This window comes from Talpa occidentalis, unplaced genomic scaffold (genome assembly GCF_014898055.3).
Source record: "Talpa occidentalis isolate TD23 unplaced genomic scaffold, MPIMG_talOcc4v2.1 talOcc4.3, whole genome shotgun sequence".
In the NCBI taxonomy this organism is placed as follows: Eukaryota; Metazoa; Chordata; class Mammalia; order Eulipotyphla; family Talpidae; genus Talpa; species Talpa occidentalis.
The window spans coordinates 99,732,200-99,753,207 of record NW_023603184.1 but is presented as its reverse complement, the minus strand read 5'-3'; the positions used below and the strand labels follow the sequence as shown (position 1 = coordinate 99,753,207).

General features: G+C 40.1%; 1 protein-coding gene across 5 annotated transcripts in view; it reads left to right on the top strand.

The window, feature by feature from the left end:
* The window catches only part of STK39 (serine/threonine kinase 39), a 269,704-nt gene that overhangs the window by 48,822 nt on the left and 199,874 nt on the right, over positions 1–21,008 (top strand). For all 5 annotated transcript variants that reach the window (XM_037523465.1, XM_054699833.1, XM_054699830.1 and 2 more), the window contains exon 2: positions 7,716–7,828. In XM_037523465.1, coding sequence (XP_037379362.1) covers positions 7,716–7,828 — 113 coding nt within the window. The remainder of the gene's footprint in view (positions 1–7,715; positions 7,829–21,008) is intronic.

Below are 21,008 nucleotides of genomic sequence, written 5' to 3'. Positions count from 1 at the left end.
TATTTTTTTAATTTTTTACATCATTGTTCATTTTAAAACAATATTTGCTTCCTCCCCCCACCCGCTTCAGGTGTAGTCCCCATAGAATTTCCTTCACCGGTGCATCTGTGCACCATCACCTCAGTCCCCTGTGCTTCTTAATAGACACATTAGTGTTTCTGATGTAGTTACCTTGGCTTAGAGGCTTTATACAGAACAATCTCTCTAAATCATGGAGAGTTTTTTTTAGGTCTGGGGTTGTTGTTCTTGGGGTGTCGGAAAAAAAACTTACCAAATTTTTTAATAGGATGGAGGCTATGGATATTCTAATCTTTGACTAAAAGCTAACAAGTTTCAACATTGCTCCTGGAGGCTGAACATCCAACCCTTGATCAGCCCAGAAAGCTCTGATGTAGTTAACTGGAGAAAGGAGCTTTCCTCACTAATTGTGCATTGTCTACTTCTCAGGCCTTCCACCTCCAGGTTTGGGAGTGCCCATCCAGAGGGACATCTTTTTATAAATTCATACAAGGCAACATGCATGCAGGTGGATTAAGGTTGAGGCAGCAAGAAGTCTGAGACCACCGCCATATCCTGTGAAAATACTACGTTAGAACCAGGACACGTGGGTCCTTTGGACTTTGCCAGTGGGTGTATCTCTTTATCTGTATGAATAGCAATGGACATTCCTTTGTGGAATGCTGGCTTCTATTTGGCTGATTTAATCAGAGAAATGAGTGGGTTTTGTGGGAGGACTTGGACTGCCCCCTCAGAGCAAAACAGGAAGTTTTTTAATTCTTCCAGATCATGGTGCTTTGACTTTGCAGGGGGCAAGGACTTCAAAGTGACCTTTAACTGAATATAAAAATCAGATGTGCTCTTAGGAATGTCTCTCTCCCCTGCAGTCCAGAGCCTGATGCTCTGTTTCCTGACACGGGTTTGGAGGACTATCCTCGGCTCCTGTCTCTCACCTCTTCACATTGTTACGTGTTTTATATCACCTTTGTATACTCAAGTAGAATCATCGAAAGCCCTGCTTTGTATTAACCTGCCCCATTTTTATGTGGCTCTTAAATGCTGAGCCGTGACCCGGGAATTCAATTTTTGAAAATCAAGGTTCCCAACTCTTCAGTATGAGCTTTCCTGTGACACTTAACTCCAGAATTGAAACAGATGTTCTGCAAGTCAGAAATGCCTTCAGGCAGGCAGCCTCCCTTGGTTCTTTCCTTGCAGTTAACTGCCACATCCCGCAACTGCCTTCTTGAAAATGCAGTGAGCAGTGCACAGATAACATATGGAGTGAAAGTGCTCTTCCTCCTTGCTTGTAGGTTACATTGCCTGCCAGGGCCTTCACTCCTCTCTGTAGACCCAGCATCTCACACAGCTCCATGGCCTAGTGTATAGGTGGCCTTGTACAGTGGTGGGTTGACGTGATTTCACACTCTCAGCACACACTTATTAAGGGCTCCGTTGTGCTAGACAAGGCCTTGGGGAAGGCTGATTCTAAAAGTAGTAAGACTCAGGGCAAATGCCCCATGAGTGTGCTAGGGGGAGGCACCTTCTCAGTTCATGGGAGCAGGGAGGACGTGGCTCTGCCTGGGGCTGCCAAAGAAAGCAGGTGATTCATGGCCAATCCTCTGACTGCTGGTCAGTCCTCCCCTTATCCTGCCATCTTTCTCCAAAAAAAAAAAAAAAGTACATTCACAGAGAAATTATATGCTTTGTTCCTGGTTACTTGGTCATTATCAGCATTAGTATCAAATCCTAATACAGTTTCAGCTTTGACAAATCTAACCTCTGAGTGCTCTTCACACTAATAATTTTTTTAAACTGGCAAGTCATCATATTCACAGATTGATTCTTTATCTGTTATGTTTCATTAAGAAAACAAAAATGTCTAAGAATTCATCCCTATATCAATCACATTGAAGCAGAAATTAGAATCTGCCCCTAACTGCCTTCCCACATACATTCCACTCTCTCTTCTGGTGCCAGCATTTACTCCTGTGCACCCTAATAATTTGCACTAGTGATTTTCTGTTACATGAATCCAATCCACATACCTTCTGAGTTTATTAAGTGTACCATCCTATTTTAAGTGTGTGTTTGTGTTGTGTGTGTGTTTAGTTGTTACTTTTGATGTAACTTGAGGTCCAAGGTGAGCTTATTGACATTCATTCCAGTTTGATTCCACACACTACTTTCCTCCTATCTCTTTTAAAATCAGAACCCCAGGCTACATTTTGTTTTTCTGTGGTATTATCAGATGGCTCTTGCTGAGTTACAGACAAGCACTGCTTTTCTTAGGTGAGGTCTGTGACCTCAGTAGGTTCCAACAAGTAGGTTCCATGCCTTCCCAGGTAAGGTAGTTTGTCCACGTCAGTGGTGAAATCTAAGTACATGCATTGAGTGGCCATCTTACCCTGGCCTTTGTTTATTATCATTACAGTTTTTTTTTGCAGTAAATTCGAAATCTGCTCCTACAACCCTAGAAAGAGACTTTAGCTCGTTCTTTTTTTAAAAAAACTTTCGATGGGGACAACCAGCTTGGCTGTCACATGAGCAGGTCACCCAGAAGAGTTACCTGCTGTGTCTGGCCGGGTGTGTCCACACAGTCTATATACATTGATCCAGAGAGGCCAGTAGTAGAATCTTTGTTGTCAAGGAAATCATGTAACTCATCGAATGTAACACTTTCTCACAGTTTTTGTTGCTTTTCACTCAAGAATTTGCTGTGCACATGATTCTCTCACACACAGGGCACTGAAAGACAAAAATAGCTCCCCTAGTTTCTACTTTGTATGAAATGATACAATGAAGTGGACAGCAACAGAGCATGAGTTCATTTCCATATTCTCTTGAACCATAGGAAATGTGACCATTTTTTATTTAGAAGAATGGCAACTTCACATGTGTAATTTAATAAATAATTTAAATATTGCAACCAAAAGGCAGTGACATAGGGAGGCAAAATGTGGCCTGTGGTGAGCTTCACTATGACTTACAATAGTACTTTCATATTTTTAGAAGATGAATTGCTAACCTTATCGTATTGGGGATTCACACGAATTTCTGGATTTTCACCTTTTCGGTAAAAATCAGACTCTTGCCATGCTATGTCAGTCACCTCCCATGGAGATAATGGACTGTGGCAGAGTGGCAGCTGCGCCCCAGCTGAGCTTGTGTGTGTGTGTGTGTGCGTGTGTATGTATGTGTCCGTGTGTCCATTTACACCCTGGCCAGCTTTGGCCCTCAGGTGCCATGAATAGCGACTTCATGGGCTGTGAGGTTGGACACTTGATATAAATAGAGCACATAGGGTAAAGAGAATTGGAAGAAATCATCTCCTGGATCAAAGCCATGCATTTTGTTTATTACACACTACAGCCAGCACCTCTAAAAAGAAAGCCTGAAATACAGCTCTGGGCTCTATGCAGTGAGAAAGAACAAGTAAGCATAATTAAGGAGGCCATTCATATACTAGGAGATGGGCAAACTCCTGTGGAAGCTTTGGCACAGTGCTCCTCATTTAGTAGGATGTGATGACAGATCCTTCCCTGGCTACCACTCATGTCAGAGGCCAATGTAATAACTTTCATTTATTTGTTTTGTAAATCTTGACATTTATAGGAAAGGGTAACTAGACAATTGACCCTATCTTAACTTAAACATAAAGAAAAGTTCCTGTGAGCTAATACATAATTTTAAGAGTCCCAGATTTTTATTGCTGTGTTGTTCATATTGGGGGTGGGAGGCGAGGAACTGGAAATAAAGAGAATACTCATGAGTGGAAAAAAGGTTGAATAAGTTATTCAACAATAAGTTATTATACATCAACATCATGAAATGTAGCATTAAAATGTCAAATTGGCAGCATGCCAGTTGACCTGGAGGGATTTCCCTGAAGAGTAATAGTAGCTAACCATTTAATTAGTGCTTCCTATGTGCTAGACCCAGTTCCAGGGGCTTTCCATACATAAACTCATTTGTTCCTCATAGCTACCTTATGAGCATGGTGCAATTGCTGTGGTATTGAAGAAATTGAGGCATGGAGAAGTTAAGTAAGTCATCCAGGAATAAGCAGTTAGTATGTGGTAGGGCTAGAATATGAGTGCATCCATTCTGGAGAGACAAAGATTTAAAAAAAAAATTTTTTTTTTTTAAGGTTTGAAATCAAAGAAGAACATGAGCACAAAATTTAGCAATAGAGTACTAACACATAGCTGTTCCTGAAGGCTCTGGGTTATTTTCTTATATTTTAGGTTCTTTGACTTAGCATGCTATGTCAGACCTTGGAAATCATTTAGTCTTTTGGTTTCCAAATTAGTCCTCTTCTTCCCCACTTTTAAGCCAACTGAATCTTCCTGGTAAGAAAAGTGAAACTTAGTATTGACCCAGAGCTGTGCTGCTAGCTCTCAGCTCCCCTGGGTGACAGATAAACTGCAAATATAATCTTCATGTCACAGATGGAGAAATGAGACCCAGCACAAAAGCCAAACACATTATGTTATTAAGGCTCACAAGTAGAGTTTATTATTCCTATTAAGAAAACAGAGGTTTAGATAGAAATTGGGCCCAGTGTCACAAAGGGAGGACCAGGCTTGGTTTGAATTCCAGCCTAAACTACTTTTCAGGGATCTTACTAGCATTGGACAAGGGAACTGTAGGGATCTAGTAGAGATTCTTCAGTTGAATCTTGCCTCTTGTTGGTTTTTTTTTTTTTTTAAAGATTTATTTATGCAGGGTATAGGCCAGAGATGCGGGGGGTGAGAGGACTCACCAGAGACAGAGTGGGGAACAGAACAGGCAGACTGAATGAAATACACTGCTGAGGGGAGTAGCAGGTGGGTTGCTCCCTGGCTGGCTGGGGATCAAGCTCGTGCTGCAGAGGCTGTGGATTGCTTCATAGTGCATTGCTTAAGCCCTTGCTCCACCAGGGAGGGCCTTGCCTCTTATTGTTGTTGACTTAATTAGGAAGGTAGGCGACATTCTAATTTGTATGTCATAATTTACCACAAGTGATAGTGGGAGAATGACTTAGAATACACAATAAAAGGCTTTTGTATTCGTCCTTTGGGCGGCCATAATAAAATGCCATGGATTGGGTACCATAGCAACACAAATTTATTTCTTGCAATTTAGGAGGCTGGGAAGTGCAGATCAAGGTGCTGGTCAGTTCAATTTTTGGTGAGAACTCTCCCTCCTTCTCTCATCCAATAAAAGGAGGGGCTTGATGGTCATTAAAACTCCCGGCACCTCTCATGTTGTGTTTGATCTTTCCTGTTGTTGAAGGAAATCTTTGGATTCAAGGCAGAATCTCCCACTTTGTCCAATGAATGCTTAAAGCCCTTCATGCTTTAACCATAATCTCAGGTCATGAAGTTTCATATTTATTCTCTAGAGATGGGAAGCTGCCAGTTGTTCTTTAGTCAGCTCAAGTTGTAAAGCAATAACAACTCCTAGTTGTAAAGTTCTAATAAAGCACTTTCTCTATCACTCCCTCTCTATCTTTAGAAGTCTTGCCTGTGTCCATTTTTTTGCATGTGTCCATGGAAGTCAGGAGACTTTTATATTCAAGGACTTAATTCATCATGAGAGGTAGCTCTATATTACATGCATGTGTTTTATCCTTTCTGGGATTTTTTTTTTTTTTCAGTTACTCTGATTTGGGAATACTCTGGAATATAGATGAAGGGTTAGGGGAGATTTACAAGTAGCGAGCTGAGCATGGCTACTCATCAGCAACTGGTTAAAGATGTTTGTTGATTTCTCTGCTGGGTACCAGGCCTAGTGCTAACTAGCTACCTACTACTTTCTCTGTGGTTCCCTTAAGTGATGGTCTCTTGTTCTGGAGACCTTGACTGGAAAATACACTTTGCTATCAGCAGGCCTCTTTGTAGTGTTTGGCTCTGTTATCTGGAGCATTCTGGGTTTAACTCAACACGCTGTGATCCACAGTGCTGGTGAGGCCAATGCTGGGGGACTTGGAGTAGCCTCTGATGGAGCAAACTGCGAGATTAGGGAGCGGACGGGCCTTCGAAACACCCTCTGACAACAGCACTCTCATCTCAAACTGAACTCTGAAGAGATTGAGGCTTACTTGAATCTTCCCTCTAGGTTGTTTCTCTTCTGTTCATCCATCTAGGACAAAAGGCATTATATTCCTAGCAGGACAAACCAAATGAGGAAGGGAAGGATGTGCGCTGGCTCATGCATGTACAAAAATGCTTGGACCTTGAGGTCTGGCCGCCCTGACTCAGGGCCCAGCCTGGTGTTTCCTGGCTGTGTGGGCAAGTTTTTCAAGTTCCAGTTTTCTCACATATAAAATGAGGCTAATGATAAAAAAACACACAAGCCTGTTATAAGAATTCATTAATAAAGTGCTTACTGTACATTGTGGAATTTCTTCTCCAGTGAACACAGATTGGACAACCTGGGACTGGGATTCTGGAGGTTGGAGACCTGGTACTGGAGCATTAGGGTGATCTGCTCATGTCACCAGGCTGCTGATGGGACTATAGGGCTGAAGAAAGGACAGGCCTTCTGCTCTAAAGACACCCGTCTGGGCACTTCTTTGGGGGGTGGGTGGGAAAGTCTTGATTTGCACTATAAATGTCATGCCTTCCTGTCCCATACATAAGGAAGCCTGTATAGATCACTCCTCCTTATGGCCAAAAGATGGTCCCCTGCCCCTTTTTGATGATGTTTGATGAGTCATTTGGGAAGTAGCACTGGAAGATAGACTTTATAGAGAAAGGTAGATTATCATATCTAGTCCCCTTCTGCACCGTCCTGAGCACAGACTTTTTCTCATTGACGGTCTTGCAGCAGTGGAGGATTTAGTGACTAGAATAAAATTTTTGGTATTATTTGCAAAATTGAGATGCTCTAACCTAGAGGTCTTTTTGCCCCTATGGAATATAAATCGGATTAGGAGCTCTTTGTGCTCTGCCACAAATCATTACATGTCTACATTTTGCTCTTATGAAATATGGATAATGACATGACTCCGTCTCCTAGGAATTTGAGTGCATTAGCTAATGATCATGAAACCTTAGAAATAGGAAATTCATATGAATGCCGAGAGCTTTGCATCATTTTGCTTGGCATCCTTGAAAGTTGTTCTTTCAATATGAGAATACCGGGTTGATTCCTGTTCTTTTAATTGTAGAGCAAGCTCAGAGGCAAAAAGCTCAAAGAGTGCTCAAAGCAGATCAGTTGTCACAGTGTTTCATGGAAGCCCTCAAGTAGTTCAGGCTGGAGTGGTTTGGCTTGGACTGAAGTGGAAGAAGAACTTAAGATATTTTACTGGCACTGAAGTTGGAAAATATCAGGATCTGAGGCTAATCCTGCCAGATGATCCTGCAGGGTTTTGTTGAGATGCTCCTGTCCCTCATCCCTGTGTCCTCTGCTATGTCGTTCATTCTGAGAGACAGTGAACACACTCTACTGGAATGGGCTTTTTTGATGGGAGTCCCCTTACTGGATTGTCCTTCTGTGGAGGACAGATACTTTGCATCCTCTAGCAAATTCTAGTTTTTCCTTTTTCTTTCCAGATAATTATTTTAATACCTAAATTCTTTAAAAATATGTCAAATGGAACAAAAGAAAAGCAAATGACCTTGATCTTAAATATAAGACTTTAAAAGAAATAGGTCTTTACTTATGAAGAGGATCATGCATAGTTCCAGCCTGTGTGCCATTTGATAACCCACGTTGTTTTGATTTCATTTCAGGCAGTGGAGCTACGGCTGTAGTTCAGGCAGCTCTGTGCAAACCCAGGCAAGAACGTGTAGCAATAAAGCGGATCAACTTGGAAAAATGCCAGACCAGTATGGATGAGCTATTAGTAAGTAAAAGTCACTGTGTCTTCTGATTACTTTTCCTAACTGATGGGTATGTGGAGATGGGTGAGAGAAAGAGGAGTCGAAAGAGCAAAGGCAACTTGGTGTTATCTCCTTTTCTGATACACACATTTCTTGGAAAGTGTTTTCCTCCCCTGATTAATTGTAACATATCTTATGATTGCATTGTATAATGTATAATTTACCTTGCTTCAACAAATAGTACTTTGCTCAATTCTCATAACCACCAGGTGCTGATGGTCTCAGTGTTGACACTGTTTCATAAAACGAGGGAACAGACTCAGATGACCTGAGGTCATGTGATACTGCTGAGCTTCTGGCCTCAGTCTAGAATTGTGATACAAACAGGAATCTCTCCCAGTAATTTGTTGGTGATTTTGGCTTACATGAATTCAAGAATCATCCACGTATCTCAGGTGTTCAAAATACTACAGCATAGTATGTATTTGGTTTGTAAGAGGAGTCGGTTTTTCGTACATCACAACTTGTAGTTCTTTTTTTTTTTTTTTTAATAAATTTTATTGTTATATTCCCCATACAATTGCAGCCCCCCCATTCTGACCCCAATCCCTCCCCTCCCACCCCCGCCCCCCTAAAAGTGTCTCTGGTTCATAGTTTTTTGTTGATTTTGATTTTCACTTTCTTATAGTTATTCATTTTCCTGATCCCTTATTTAAGTTTTCTAGATTCCTGCTATGAGTGAGACCATCCGGTATTTTTCTTTTTCTTTTTGGCTTATTTCGCTGAGCATGATCCCTTCCAGCGCCATCCATGTTGCTGCAAATTGCATGTGTTTATCTTTTTGAATGCTGAGTAATATTCCATGGTATATATGTACCACATCTTCTTGATCCAGTCATCTATTTTTGGGCATTTGGGTTGTTTCCAAAGCTTAGCTATTGTAAACAGTGCTGCTATAAACATAGGGGTGCAGGTGTTCTTTGGAATTGATGTTTCTGTGTCCTTTGGGTAAATACCTAGGAGTGGAATTGCTGGATCATATGGAAGCTCTATGTTTAGTAGGTCCAGAAATCTCCATACAGCTTTCCACAGTGGTTGGACCAGTTTGCACTCCCACCAACAGTGCAGAAGAGTTCCTTTTTCTCCACACCCTCGCCAACATTTGTTGTTGCTAGTTTTTTTAATATGTGCCATTCTCACTGGTGTAAGATGGTATCTCATGGTAGTTTTGATTTGCATTTCCCTGATGCCAAGTGATGTTGAACATTTTTTCATATGCCTGTTGGCCATTTGCATTTCCTCTTCAGAGAAGTTTCTTTTAAGCTCTTCTGCCCATTTTTTGACTGGATTATTTTCTTTGTTGTTGTTGAGTCTCATCAGCTCTTTGCAGATTTTTGTGATCAGTCCTTTATCATTAGTGTTGGGTGCAAAAATGTTCTCCCAGTTGGTGGGGTTTCTCTTTGTTTTTGTTATTGTCTCTTTTGCTGTGCAAAAGCTCTTTAATTTGATGTAGTCCCAGCTGTTTATCTTTGCCTTCACTATCACTGCTTTGGGTGATGTGTCTGTAAAGATGTCTTTGATGTGCAAATCACGTAGTGTTTCGCCTATATTTCCTTCTATATATTTTATGGTTTCAGGTCTTATGTCTAGTTCTTTAATCCATTTTGAGTTGATTTTTGTGTATGGTGTGAGGTGGTGGTCAAGCTTCATTCTTTTGCATGTAGCGACCCAGTTTTCCCAGCACCATTTATTGAACAAACTTTCTTTGCTCCAATGCATATTCTTTGCTCCTTTGTCAAAGATTAGTTGACCATAAATCTGTGGGTTTATTTCTGGATTTTCTATTCGATTCCATTGGTCTGTATGTCTGTTCTTGTTCCAATACCATGCAGTTTTGATGATTATGGCTTTGTAGTATAGTTTGAAGTCTGGGAGTCTGATGCCTCCATTCCCTTCTTTTTTTTTCAGGAGAGCTTTGGCTATTCACAACTTGTAGTTCTTATCTAAATGAAGTATATTACATAAATAATTGGAACTTGCCAGTGTGACTATGACTGTAGTAGCATTAGTTGGTTGAGGGAACATTTGCTTTTGGCTTAACTGACTCATTATTAAATGAATAACTTGGCAAATGGTGATTAGTTGCCCAGCAAACTGTGAAGGGTCTGAGAATTTAATCTCATAAATATAGTTGTCGTTCTGCCTGCCAATTTTTTTTTTTCCATTTGGTCATTTATTTGAGTATAATAGAAAACCGCATTGGAGGAGTTAACTGATTGGTTATCCCAACACTAATCCCAGTACAAATATTAGTCCAATGGCACCATACAAGCTACAAAGTATAATGACAGTTGGCTCCAAATGAAGAAGCCTTTTGTTATAGTCTACATTGGGAATGGAATGTCGTTAACAAGAGCTTTTTGTCTTTACTCAGAATATAGCTTTTATTTCAGGCTTAATTATAGTACACTATAGTATAAATTAAGTACAAGGATAAAAAGCTGTACTTTTCCAAATATCTTTGGCCTTACATTTTAAATTAAGTTACACAGGCATAGATTTCACCAGAATCGAAGCAACAGATTATCAGCAAAACTCTGATTAATAGCAAGGGCTTCCATAATTTAATGTTACTTTCAAAAATTGGTGTATATGTAAGGCTTTACCCTCTTTAAAATTTCAGCTGTGCTTTGCTCTTACTGAAATTATTACTGCATTTTTCTGTTGCATGTTATCATGGTGACCTATAAGATTGTTCCTATGTTATCCAGCCAGTTTTCAAAGTCACTTTCCCTGAGTGGAAATAGCTTTGAGCAAACTCTAGGGAGAATTGGGTCTAGCCTCTGCCACTAACTTGTTTATTAACCTTAGTCAAGTTACCTAACAGCTCTGCACTATATAAAAAGAGAGTTGAATTGGAATCTCTAGGATCCTTTTAGTAGTCCTTAAATTCTATTCCTATAGTAAGTAAATATATTTTTGAGTTTTTAACTCACGCACTGTTTGGAAATATCACTCAAGAATTGGGCCACAATAATTGTGTTTGATTGTGGTGCTCTGTTGGAGGTCTCACAACTATCTTTTTGCCACCAGCAGAAACTTTTTACAGAATTTGTATAAGACTTGTGCACATTTGTGTCTGACAGTTCAAGAACCAGCTTTTGGCTGTGGTCACTGTCTGTACCAAGTTCTTGGTACCCACAACCTCCAGGATTGCCTTCTGCTGGCTTTTTATCAGTTGTCAGCTGCCAGTGACATGTAAGGGTCTGAGAGGAAGTTAGCAGAGAGACTGTCACTCCAGGCCCTTTTGTCTGTTTCCCTGGGACACACCAGTGTCATTTGGAGGTATTCTGAATTCAGTCAGCAGTGTCAGTGTAAGGCCCACTGCTTTTATGACTTTGTGCTTGGCTGCATTAATCTTGGGGGTTATGCGTTTCTAATTAGCAGTTAATTTATTTCTCTCATTATTTTGTTCCCTGTAATGCCCATCTTGTGTTAATAGAGTATATAGCATATATGCATAATTATGTTTTCCATTTAAAAGATATATTGATATATTGCTTTGGTCTATCCTTCATGTAAAACTCTCAACCTTTTGATGTCTTGATGTTTCCAGAGATCCAGGGAAATGGCAGTGGTTCTTCAGGATGTACTACTCTTAGGTCCGTTCCAAGCAAAAAGAAATGGATTTACATTACAGTCTGCCTAATGTTGAGGCTTTTTTTTTTTTTTTTATAGAGGCATGTTTTATTTATTTATTTATTTTATTTGTTTGTTTGTTTTGTTTATACATGCACTGGGTACAGTCAGAAGCGCAGGAGGGTGAGAGAATTCACCAGAGCCAGAGCAGGGAGCAGAGCAGGCAGAAGGACCGAAGTACACTGCTGAGGGGAGCAGCGGGCGGAAGGAGAGGTCTGCGCGCCATGTGGGACCCTCCTCCTGTGGCCGGGGAGCAGCCGGGGATCGAACCAAGGCCGCAGAGGCGGCGGGCAGCTTCGCAACCCAGCGCTCAACCGCTGCGCCACTGAGGAGGCCCTGTTGAGGCTTTTGTGGCCTAGCTCTTGGTCCATGGGATTATGTAGAGGAAAGTCAAAAGTTATCCTTTTGACTTCTAATACTGCTGTTGCTCACACTTTTATTATTGTGGTGGGTTCACATTTTAGCAGTGTTTGAACATCCAGTATCCTAATAATCCTTTAATTCCATGTGTAGCATTATAAAAAGGCCAGAGCTCTGCATCATTTCATAAATTGTGTTAGGTGTTAACTGGAAACTGTTGCTGCTATAGGAAACAATGGCCACTGGAATTTTCATCTGGTGAGCGTCTTAAGGCATAGAAGTCACAATGAACAACTACTTACTGGCTGTTGGAACATCAGCCTTTCTTGCTGAGACTGGGACACCTCCCACCCCCTACTCCCTGCCCTTTTCCTACCTCACTTGCCCCAACTCCCATAGTAAGGTGAGATTTACACACAACGGTCAAGTGTGATGGCACAGAGCAATTTTGGATATCTGACTCTGGACTTTGCTTCTTTATGTGGCGGGGGCTGTCAGGAGATTTTTTCCCTATGATCATGGAGCTCATTCCAGATTTACCTGAAGCAGAATTGAAGTGGTCATGACTTCTGAAACACAATGCTATTGACAGTTTTTCTGAGAATGGAGGAAAAGTAATTTTAGATGAGATCATTGGGACTAAATAATCAGTAAATAAAATTTATATTATTGAGGGCCTCCCCGGTGGCACAGCGGTTGAGCGCTGGGTTGCGAAGCTGCCCACAGCTTCTGCAGCGCCGGTTTGTTCCCGGGCTGCCAGGCGAGGGTCCCAGATGGCGCGCAGACCTCTCCTGCTGCCGCCTGCTGCTCCCCTCAGCAGTGTACTTTGTCAGTCTGCCTGTTCTGTTCTCTGCTCTGGCTGTGGTGAATTCTCTCACCCTCCTGCGCTTCTGACTGTATCCAGTGCGTGTACAAATAAATAAATAAATATTTAAAAAAAAAAATTTATATTATTGAAACAAGTACTGCAATGTTCCTCAAAAATAACTGAGTTCCAAATCTAATATGTATTAATTGATTTATTTGGTAAATACTTAATGAGTTTCTATATTGCACCCAGCCCATAAAAAGGATGAGTTTTAGGTGTATAATGGGAGGACAAAACTATATGCTTATTAAAAATTCATTTTGGTTTTAATAGCACTTCAATTAGAACACCCTAGAATGAATCTTTTCCTTGGAATCACATAAGTAGAATTTAGTTCATCTAAAAACTAATTATTTTTCCATGTATTCTTTTATATTTCCATGTATGTCTTGGACTTTGACCTCTAGCTGTATTTTCATCTCTGGGTATGATGATCTTGGTGGTTAAGGTTGCAGGAGCCAAGAAGGTGTTACTGGTCTGTCCTAAATTCCTGACCATCTATCCTAGACTGCCCCATCCTGACCCATCGAACCTGGGTGCTTGATAATTTCTGAGATTTGTTAATCCATCTTTGTTGTTAACTCCACGTTTGTTAATCCCACAGACATGTAAATGCTTCGTTGTAATTAGCTTAACATCTTCTGAGAGATATTTATAGATTTAAAACAGAACTTGACTCTAATTATTAAAGCCTAGTAGGTGCTAGGTACCACACTAGGAGTTGGGCTAAGAGGCATCCTTTTTGTTTTTGTATTTGATTGATGAGCTTTTTGAGCTAGGGATATCTTTCTTCCTCTTTTCCCTCTATTTGCCTAGAAATGATTTAGCAGATTAATAGACAGATTCCCTAATGTGTATTTCAAAGAAGGAATTCTTGCTTTCTAGTAGGGGTTTAGGGCTTGCTAAATGGGTCTGACCCACTGTCATGCAGACTGGTAAATTCTGTGTGAAGATGGCCTTGAGGTTTCTTGAAAAAGCTTGGCTCTCTGGTTTTGTGGTCAACCTCAAAGGTTAGGGATGCTACTCTAGGGCACACTTGGTTTCCCTTAAAATATATTACACGAGTAAAGAATTTATCTGCCTTTTCTGAAGTCATTTGTCTTTTCAGTCTCTACCATCAGGTGACAATGGATTCCACAAATGTGAAGGGTCCTTCCTTTTATTTCTCTTAACACCACTTTTTACAACTTTTAGGCGACTTTATTTTTATCCAGGGATTGATAAACATTTTGGTTCATCATCTTTACTTGACTTTATGATTTTTACATTGTAACCATATCCTCACATATTTTGTTCTGAATTCAACTCATATATAATGTCTTTGTTACTTTGTAAAGAAAGCTTGGCAGCATTTTATCATTCTTTTACATATGTCAGTGTCATCAAAACTCATACTTTAGTTATTATGTTAGGAGAAATCATGGCCCAGGGGCCAGGCAAAGTACTTATTTATTAAGAGAAAAGTAAAGATGTCTAATCAATGTGATTATTATGGAATAGTGTGTGTAATGATCATTAAAATATTTTAGCTTGTGCTGAGTACAAATGTGAGCAAAATCATTTCAAAAAGTAATGGCTACATCCAGGTAATGAGTCCTGAAGCTGATAGAGCGAAAAGAGCTCCTTGGGTCGCATAGCCTCTGTTCTTCTCTTGGATCATGGACTTTGGATGAATCAGTTTCTCTTCTGGTCCATCTGAAGACCTCATTCCTTCAACAAGGAATTACATTCGATGGCAAAAATTTATTTTCAATGCCTGCGTTCTAAGATTCTGTGTATTTACAAACTCTTTTTATTAAATCTTTTTTTAAAATCACTTGAACAGGGGCCTACCTGGTGGCGCAAAAGGTTAAGCACTGCCCTATGAGGCAGTCTGCCGCCTCTGCAGCACGAGTTGGATCCCTGGCCAGCCAGGGAGCAACCCACATGGCGTAGCAGACCTCTCCTGTCTCGTCTCCTGCTCCCCTCAGCAGTGTATTTCAGTCGGTCTGCCTGTTCATTTCCCCACTCTGTCTCTGGTGAATCCTCTCATCCGCCCCTCTCCCGCCCCCGCCCGCATCTCTGGTCTGTACCCTGGCTCTTGTATGCATAAATAAATAAATCTTTAAAAAAAAATCACTTGAACAGATATGCAGATTACTAGCAAAGAATGCTTTCTAATTCAAGGTGGAGTCAAGTCACTCCAATATTATGGTGTGACAAAACTCCACTGTGAATTCATAGATTTGGGTACACATTGTGCCACCTGTTTCCCTAAGTACATAAAAAAGAGTGTCCCAGTCTTGAACTGGAAAAATTCCGGCATTTACCCTTCTCTTCCTGTTTAACTTTATGTGGAGATACTTGGCTTTATCTCACTGACAGTATTTGTATATAGATAAAAAGCTTACTTTACTCAGAAAAAAAGCTACTGCCCTTATTTTCCTTTCCTCTCTAGCATTACTTTATTGATTATTTCTCATTTCTCTTGATCTGCTCTTTCCTCCTTCTCTTTAAAAGGAATGAATTAGCTATGATTTATAGGTTCTTTTGGAGAATAAAGGAGAATTTGCCTAATGATCATTTGAGAAAATGGCTTAGTTTTCCCCTAACCATTAGCTGACATAAATTTCTCTCATCCTTTTGAAATTATATTTATGGCCCTCTAAGCTGTTCCTTCTGTCAGAAGTCGTCCCATCCCTTTTAGCTGCGGTTTATGAAAAATAAATTTTAAAAATTGCACTGGTTTAGCTATTTTCTGTCATTGTTGATACTATTGTAGGTCTTGCTTATTATAGAAAAAAAATTTATGATTTTGAGGAAGTCAGCTTTAAAGGGCTGTATGCTATAATGTGTTTTCTTTATTGTATTGATGAAAGTATTTTTCCTTTCTTTTTGAATCTAAAATTTTTCTAATTCGTAAAGAAATTATTCATATCCCAGGTCATTCCTCATCTTATGTGGTAACAAATTGCATTTGACTGTTTCTTGAGTCTTTTATACCAAGGTTATAGCGTTAAAATGCAAACCTGTTTCACTGAATGTACTACTGGTTTGAGTATTTCAAGTCTCGAACATTAAATTTGTATTGTCATCTGACCCTTGCCACTTTGCTTTGTAATTACTTTCATATGATTTGTTGTTTGTGTTTACCCAACTGTAGTCCAGTCGAAGGCGGAATTAGAAATGGGAAAATTTGGGATATTTTGAAGACATACATGCTTAAGAAATTATGGAATAAATACCATATATGCAAAACTAATTTACCTTTACAGTTCTAAAGTTACATTAGCTTAGGAATATGTATGATATGTTGGAGAAAATTTTCATTTTTGGAACATCAAATTTAAAAGTTATATCATAGTTGACTCAGATAATAATTGGATATGCTAGTGTTTTTATGCACGTATTAGAAACTGCTTGCTAAATTGTCTAACATCTCATTTGTTTTCTAAAAAGCAAGTAAATATTAACATTGCAGGGACATATGTTTCTGGACTCAACATATACTCAGTAACAAAGCGACCAGGTACATAAACATTTTCAGAGTAGGAGAAAATTGGGAAAATATTTCTGGATTGAATCAACTTCAGTTACATCTCAGTTTTAATACCTCACTTTTACTGTTCTCAAAGACCTCTGGGAAATGTTGCTTGGTTTGAGATAAATGTTTTTGTCCTTTCCTGCAGTGTCTTCTTTCTTATTTTGGTTTGGTTATTTTCATGATTAAATAAGCGGCTGCTGAAAAAGGCCTCTGAAATACTGAGGGCCGAGGTTGGAGGGTCATGGGCAGAGTTGCTGTCACTTTTGCAGGAAGGTTATTCCTTGTTAGCATTCTGTGGGTCATATCCACGAGAAAGAAAAAGATGCATTTCACCTCACCTTCTCTTCCTTTGGTGATGAGGCCAAGTAAGGAGTGGCACTAGCAGCTGGCCTGGAGGTTCCAGCAGCATAAACCGGCCAAGAAAAATTGTTGGTGTTCAGTTTTAATGAAGTCTTTGAATTTACTATTTCCAGTCCCCCCTATCATCTACAATTAGACTATCCAGCAGCAGCTGTTGATGACTGAGTCTGATGCAGGTACATTGATGGCCAGCTAGGAGATTTCAACATCTGAGGAACTATTATTACTATTTGTGGAACAACTTTTTTAGCCAACTCCGAAAGAAAATGTTTTTTCCTCTAGTATTGGGTTTTCCTGTAGTATTTTTATGTTTTTGTTGTATTTCTTGCTCTTTTCTTTCACCTTGTTTTCTTTGAAGAAAATAACATATTAGTGTTTTCTAAGCAACATCATTTAGTTTTTTTGAGGCAGCTTTTCAGAGTGCCCGGCTCTGTGATACCATAACCAAACAAGTAGGTTCTGGGATATGCATCCAATTATTCTGTGAGCAAGCAGACACTTACCCATAGTGATTCCCTGTTGCTTTCAAGGCATTTTCTAGACTTCCAACTCCCATGACACATAACCTTGTACACCTTTTCTCTCCAGCTTTAAACACTTCTCTACAGACATTGACTAAGGCCATCACAGAATCTATGCTTCCCTTTTTCTAATTTCTTAAAAATGTTTCCCTGTCTGCAAAATGTCTAGACTTTTTCCATTTTTAAGCATGCTTTCAACTGGCTTGCACTTGGATAAACACAGATAGCAAATCATGACAAGAATTACGAAGTTGAGCAGAAAGGGACATTGGTTGATTCATTTGTAAGTGGTCCAGGTCAGGATATTTGGCATACCTTTCCTTGGGTAGGTTTTTCCCCTGTTGGTACTCTTATTCTAAAAGAGACAAAGCTTTGCTGCATACATGGCATGTAAGTTTTATAATTAAAAAATATCTTGTAATCACACTTGCCATAAAAATGACAGTCTAAAAATATATCCCTCTTCTACAAGTTTAGTCAATCTTTTTCTTTGATTTTTTTTAGATTTATTTACTTCTTTATGCATAGAAAATCTGGGGTGGAGGCCAGAGGTGTAGGGGGTGAGAGGATTCACCAGAGACAGAGTGGGGAGTGGAACAGACGGATCCACTGAAGTACACTGCTTAGGGGAGCAGTGGGTGAGAAAACAGTTCTGTTGCATCATATGCTGGTTAGCTCCCAGGCCAGGGATCTAACTCAGGCCAGAGGTGATAGTGCTGATATTTAACCCCTACACCCCTAGTTTCATTTTCTTGGCTATTTGAAATCATTGAAGTTTATGAGTTTTTCTTTTTTAAATTCTGCTATTTGTAGTATTGGTTTATTTCTGAATATTAATTACTATTCATAATGATGCTGATGTGATGGAAATGCAAACTCAAGAATGACCTTCTGAAAACTGTTTTTTATTTAACACAGATACCCTCATAATATTTTAGGGATTCTTTAAATGTTTAGAGAGTATTGCATGCATTTTAAAGATGTGTTTGGTTATCTCTTGCATTTGGAAATATATAAATTATTTGATAGTACTTGTAAATCACAGGTGACTTTTTTTTTCCTTTTAGATTCAGTTGCAATGTGCAAATGTGCCTAAGAGGTAGATGTTTCTTTCAAGATTTCTTTGCAAGAATAATGCATCTCAATGCTCAGCTTGAAGATAGTGGTTTGTGGCTTTGGCTGCAAATTAGAATCACCTGGGGACTTTTGAAAAATTTCATTCCCAGTCTGTATCCTAAACCAATTTATATCAACATCCCTGGGGTTGGAATAAAGGAATTGGTAATTTTAAAAACTCCCCAGCTTATTTCAACATGTAGCCAAGGTTGAGAACCACAGCTTTAGAACAAAGTTAGAAATAGCAGATTTAACGTCACAAGATGTTGGAGCTTGAGTAAGTTTGATTTCTTAAGTAAGGCTGAGTAGGATATTTTGTCACCAATATCAGATAAGAATTTATTTCGGATTTATAGAACTTGTGAAAATATGCTAATTTGGTTAAATATATAGTTTAATATTTTGAATTCAGACTCCATTTAAATCGTTTCCTTTCAGAAATGAAATCTCTTTCCTTTTAGTGCTTTGTGAATCTCATGGTCTTAAGGACAAAAGAAAACTAGGCTTTAACTTTTTCCTATTTCTTATATTTTCAAACTCCTTTATTTCTCTTTGTTTGAAATCCTTTGCATAAGTATATATTTAGACTGCTTATCCCAAAAGAGTTTGAGCAGCTTACCAGGATATGTGCAATGAGACAGGATGGACATTTTATTTTTATTTTTATTGAAGCTCCATTGTTGAAACATCCCTGTTAGTGTTTTGACAGTGTAGGATTTACTCCCTCAGGTATAATCACTGTAACACCCCCGCCAAGGATAGAATAATTCATCAGTGTGCAATAATTACAAATAATATAGGTTGGGGACGATGTAGAGTCAGAAATGAAGCTGAAAATTCATGGCTCAGTGACCTATAAGCATGTTACTTAGGTACTCTTGGAGCCAGCGGGGCATGCTGAGCTCTTTTTTTTTTTTTTTAAGATTTATTTATTCATCTAAGAACCGGGATACAGGCCAGAGGTGCAGGAGGGTGAGAGGATTCACCAGAGACAGTGTGGGGAGCAGAATAGGCAGGCTGACTGAAATACACTGCTGAGGGGAGCAGCGGGTGCAGCAGGAGAGATCTGCTGCACCATGTGGGTATCTCCCTGCCTGGCCAGGAATCAAACCCTCACTGCAGAGGCTGCGGACAGCTTCACAGCACTGCGCTCAACCGCCTGTGCCACCAGAGAGGCCCACATTGAGCTCTTTATGTGACATCTCTTTGAAAGAGTGAGTGCTTCTACCTTAAAGGCTTAGTAGAGAATATGGGACGGTTGACATAGTGATCAGTAAGGGGATACGAAGAGGAAACTGAGAGACCAAGAGACTAATGTTTACCATTTGTGTTATGCGCCTGCACTTTGCAAGGAGTTCCACAGAGTTTGTTTTGCTTATTTTGCAACAATACTATATAGATGGCGTTATTAAGTCCCTTTTACAGAAAAGGAAACTGAAGCTCACAGACACTGGATAAACCTGCCCAGGCATAGTCAGTGGCATAGGCAGGCTTCTAACCAGCTCTTTCCAGTAGGGAGTCCTTAAGCCACTCATGGTGGGTCATGTCCCTGTCACTCCCATTTGCCACTTGTACTCAACATGGTTTATAGGATAAATTATTTTCCTTAGGGGGATTGGGGGGACAAACGGCACATAACAATATTAGAAAAATCCCTCATAGATATTTAAACATGGTTATTTTCCCCATTTTTCCAGTTTTTGTTTTGTTTTGTTTTGTTTTGTTTTGTTTTTTTGGTCATTTTCTCCCTCCCAATCCTTCACATATTCAAGGGGGGTGATACCATATGTTTCTCGTATCCCCCACCAAACCTGGTAGGCCCCACGTGAGAAGCCTGAGTCCTGCCTGGGTTGTGAACCTGTGGTGGGGGGCGCAGCAGCAGTGTGTGGGTGTCTGCTCTGCTCTGTCTTCCACCCACGTGGCTCCCAGCAGAGGGAGTTGCTGTGGCTGCCACTTCACTTTGAGCAGATGGAAAGGCCTTTACTTGTCACTCCATTTTAGGTCGGTTTTCCCACTCTTGTGATATGTTGCTTGTGATACACCTCCCATGAAGCTGTGTGAGCGGATCCAACTCTGTAAGCCATGAGGAAGATTAAACACCGTGCTGTAGCTTGCTGAGGTGCTTGCTGACATATCTGAGTCTTATTTTACTGCACTTCCAAGGCAACCACTGTTACATTCCTTGACTATATTTTCGGCGAGTGGGTTGCCTTAATTTCAGAGTTTCCTGTGAGTTCTGACGTTGACCTTGTATGTTTTTCTCTCCCTTTGAGTCTTTCATCCTTTCCCGTACTTGTGTGAAATCCCGAGCACTTTTATTACCACATTCTCCCTTATTTCTCTCTTTGCTTCCTACCTCTTTGTTCAGGTTAGACTGAGTGAGGCAGTCCTGCTGGGCCTGCTCTCCTTCTGGGCCCATCTGATCCATCACCTTTGTTCTAGTTCATTTGCGCTTCTCATTTTCACATTTCCTCCACCCTAGTGCCTCTGGGCCTTCCTTTTCCTCCCTTGCCACTCAAAGTCTGGTTTCTGGACCAGTAGCATCTGCATCACTTAGAGCATGTTAGAAATGCAGCATCACCCCACCGGGGGACCCACAGGATCAGAATCTGCATATCTATAAGGCCCCTAGGTGATCTGTGTGCATATTCAAGTTTGAAAAATGCGCACTCTTCTTCCAATGATTGTGCCCTGATTCAGGAAATAGAGTGTTAGAAGCCTTTTTTCTTTGGAAAGACTTGGTATTTTTTAAAATT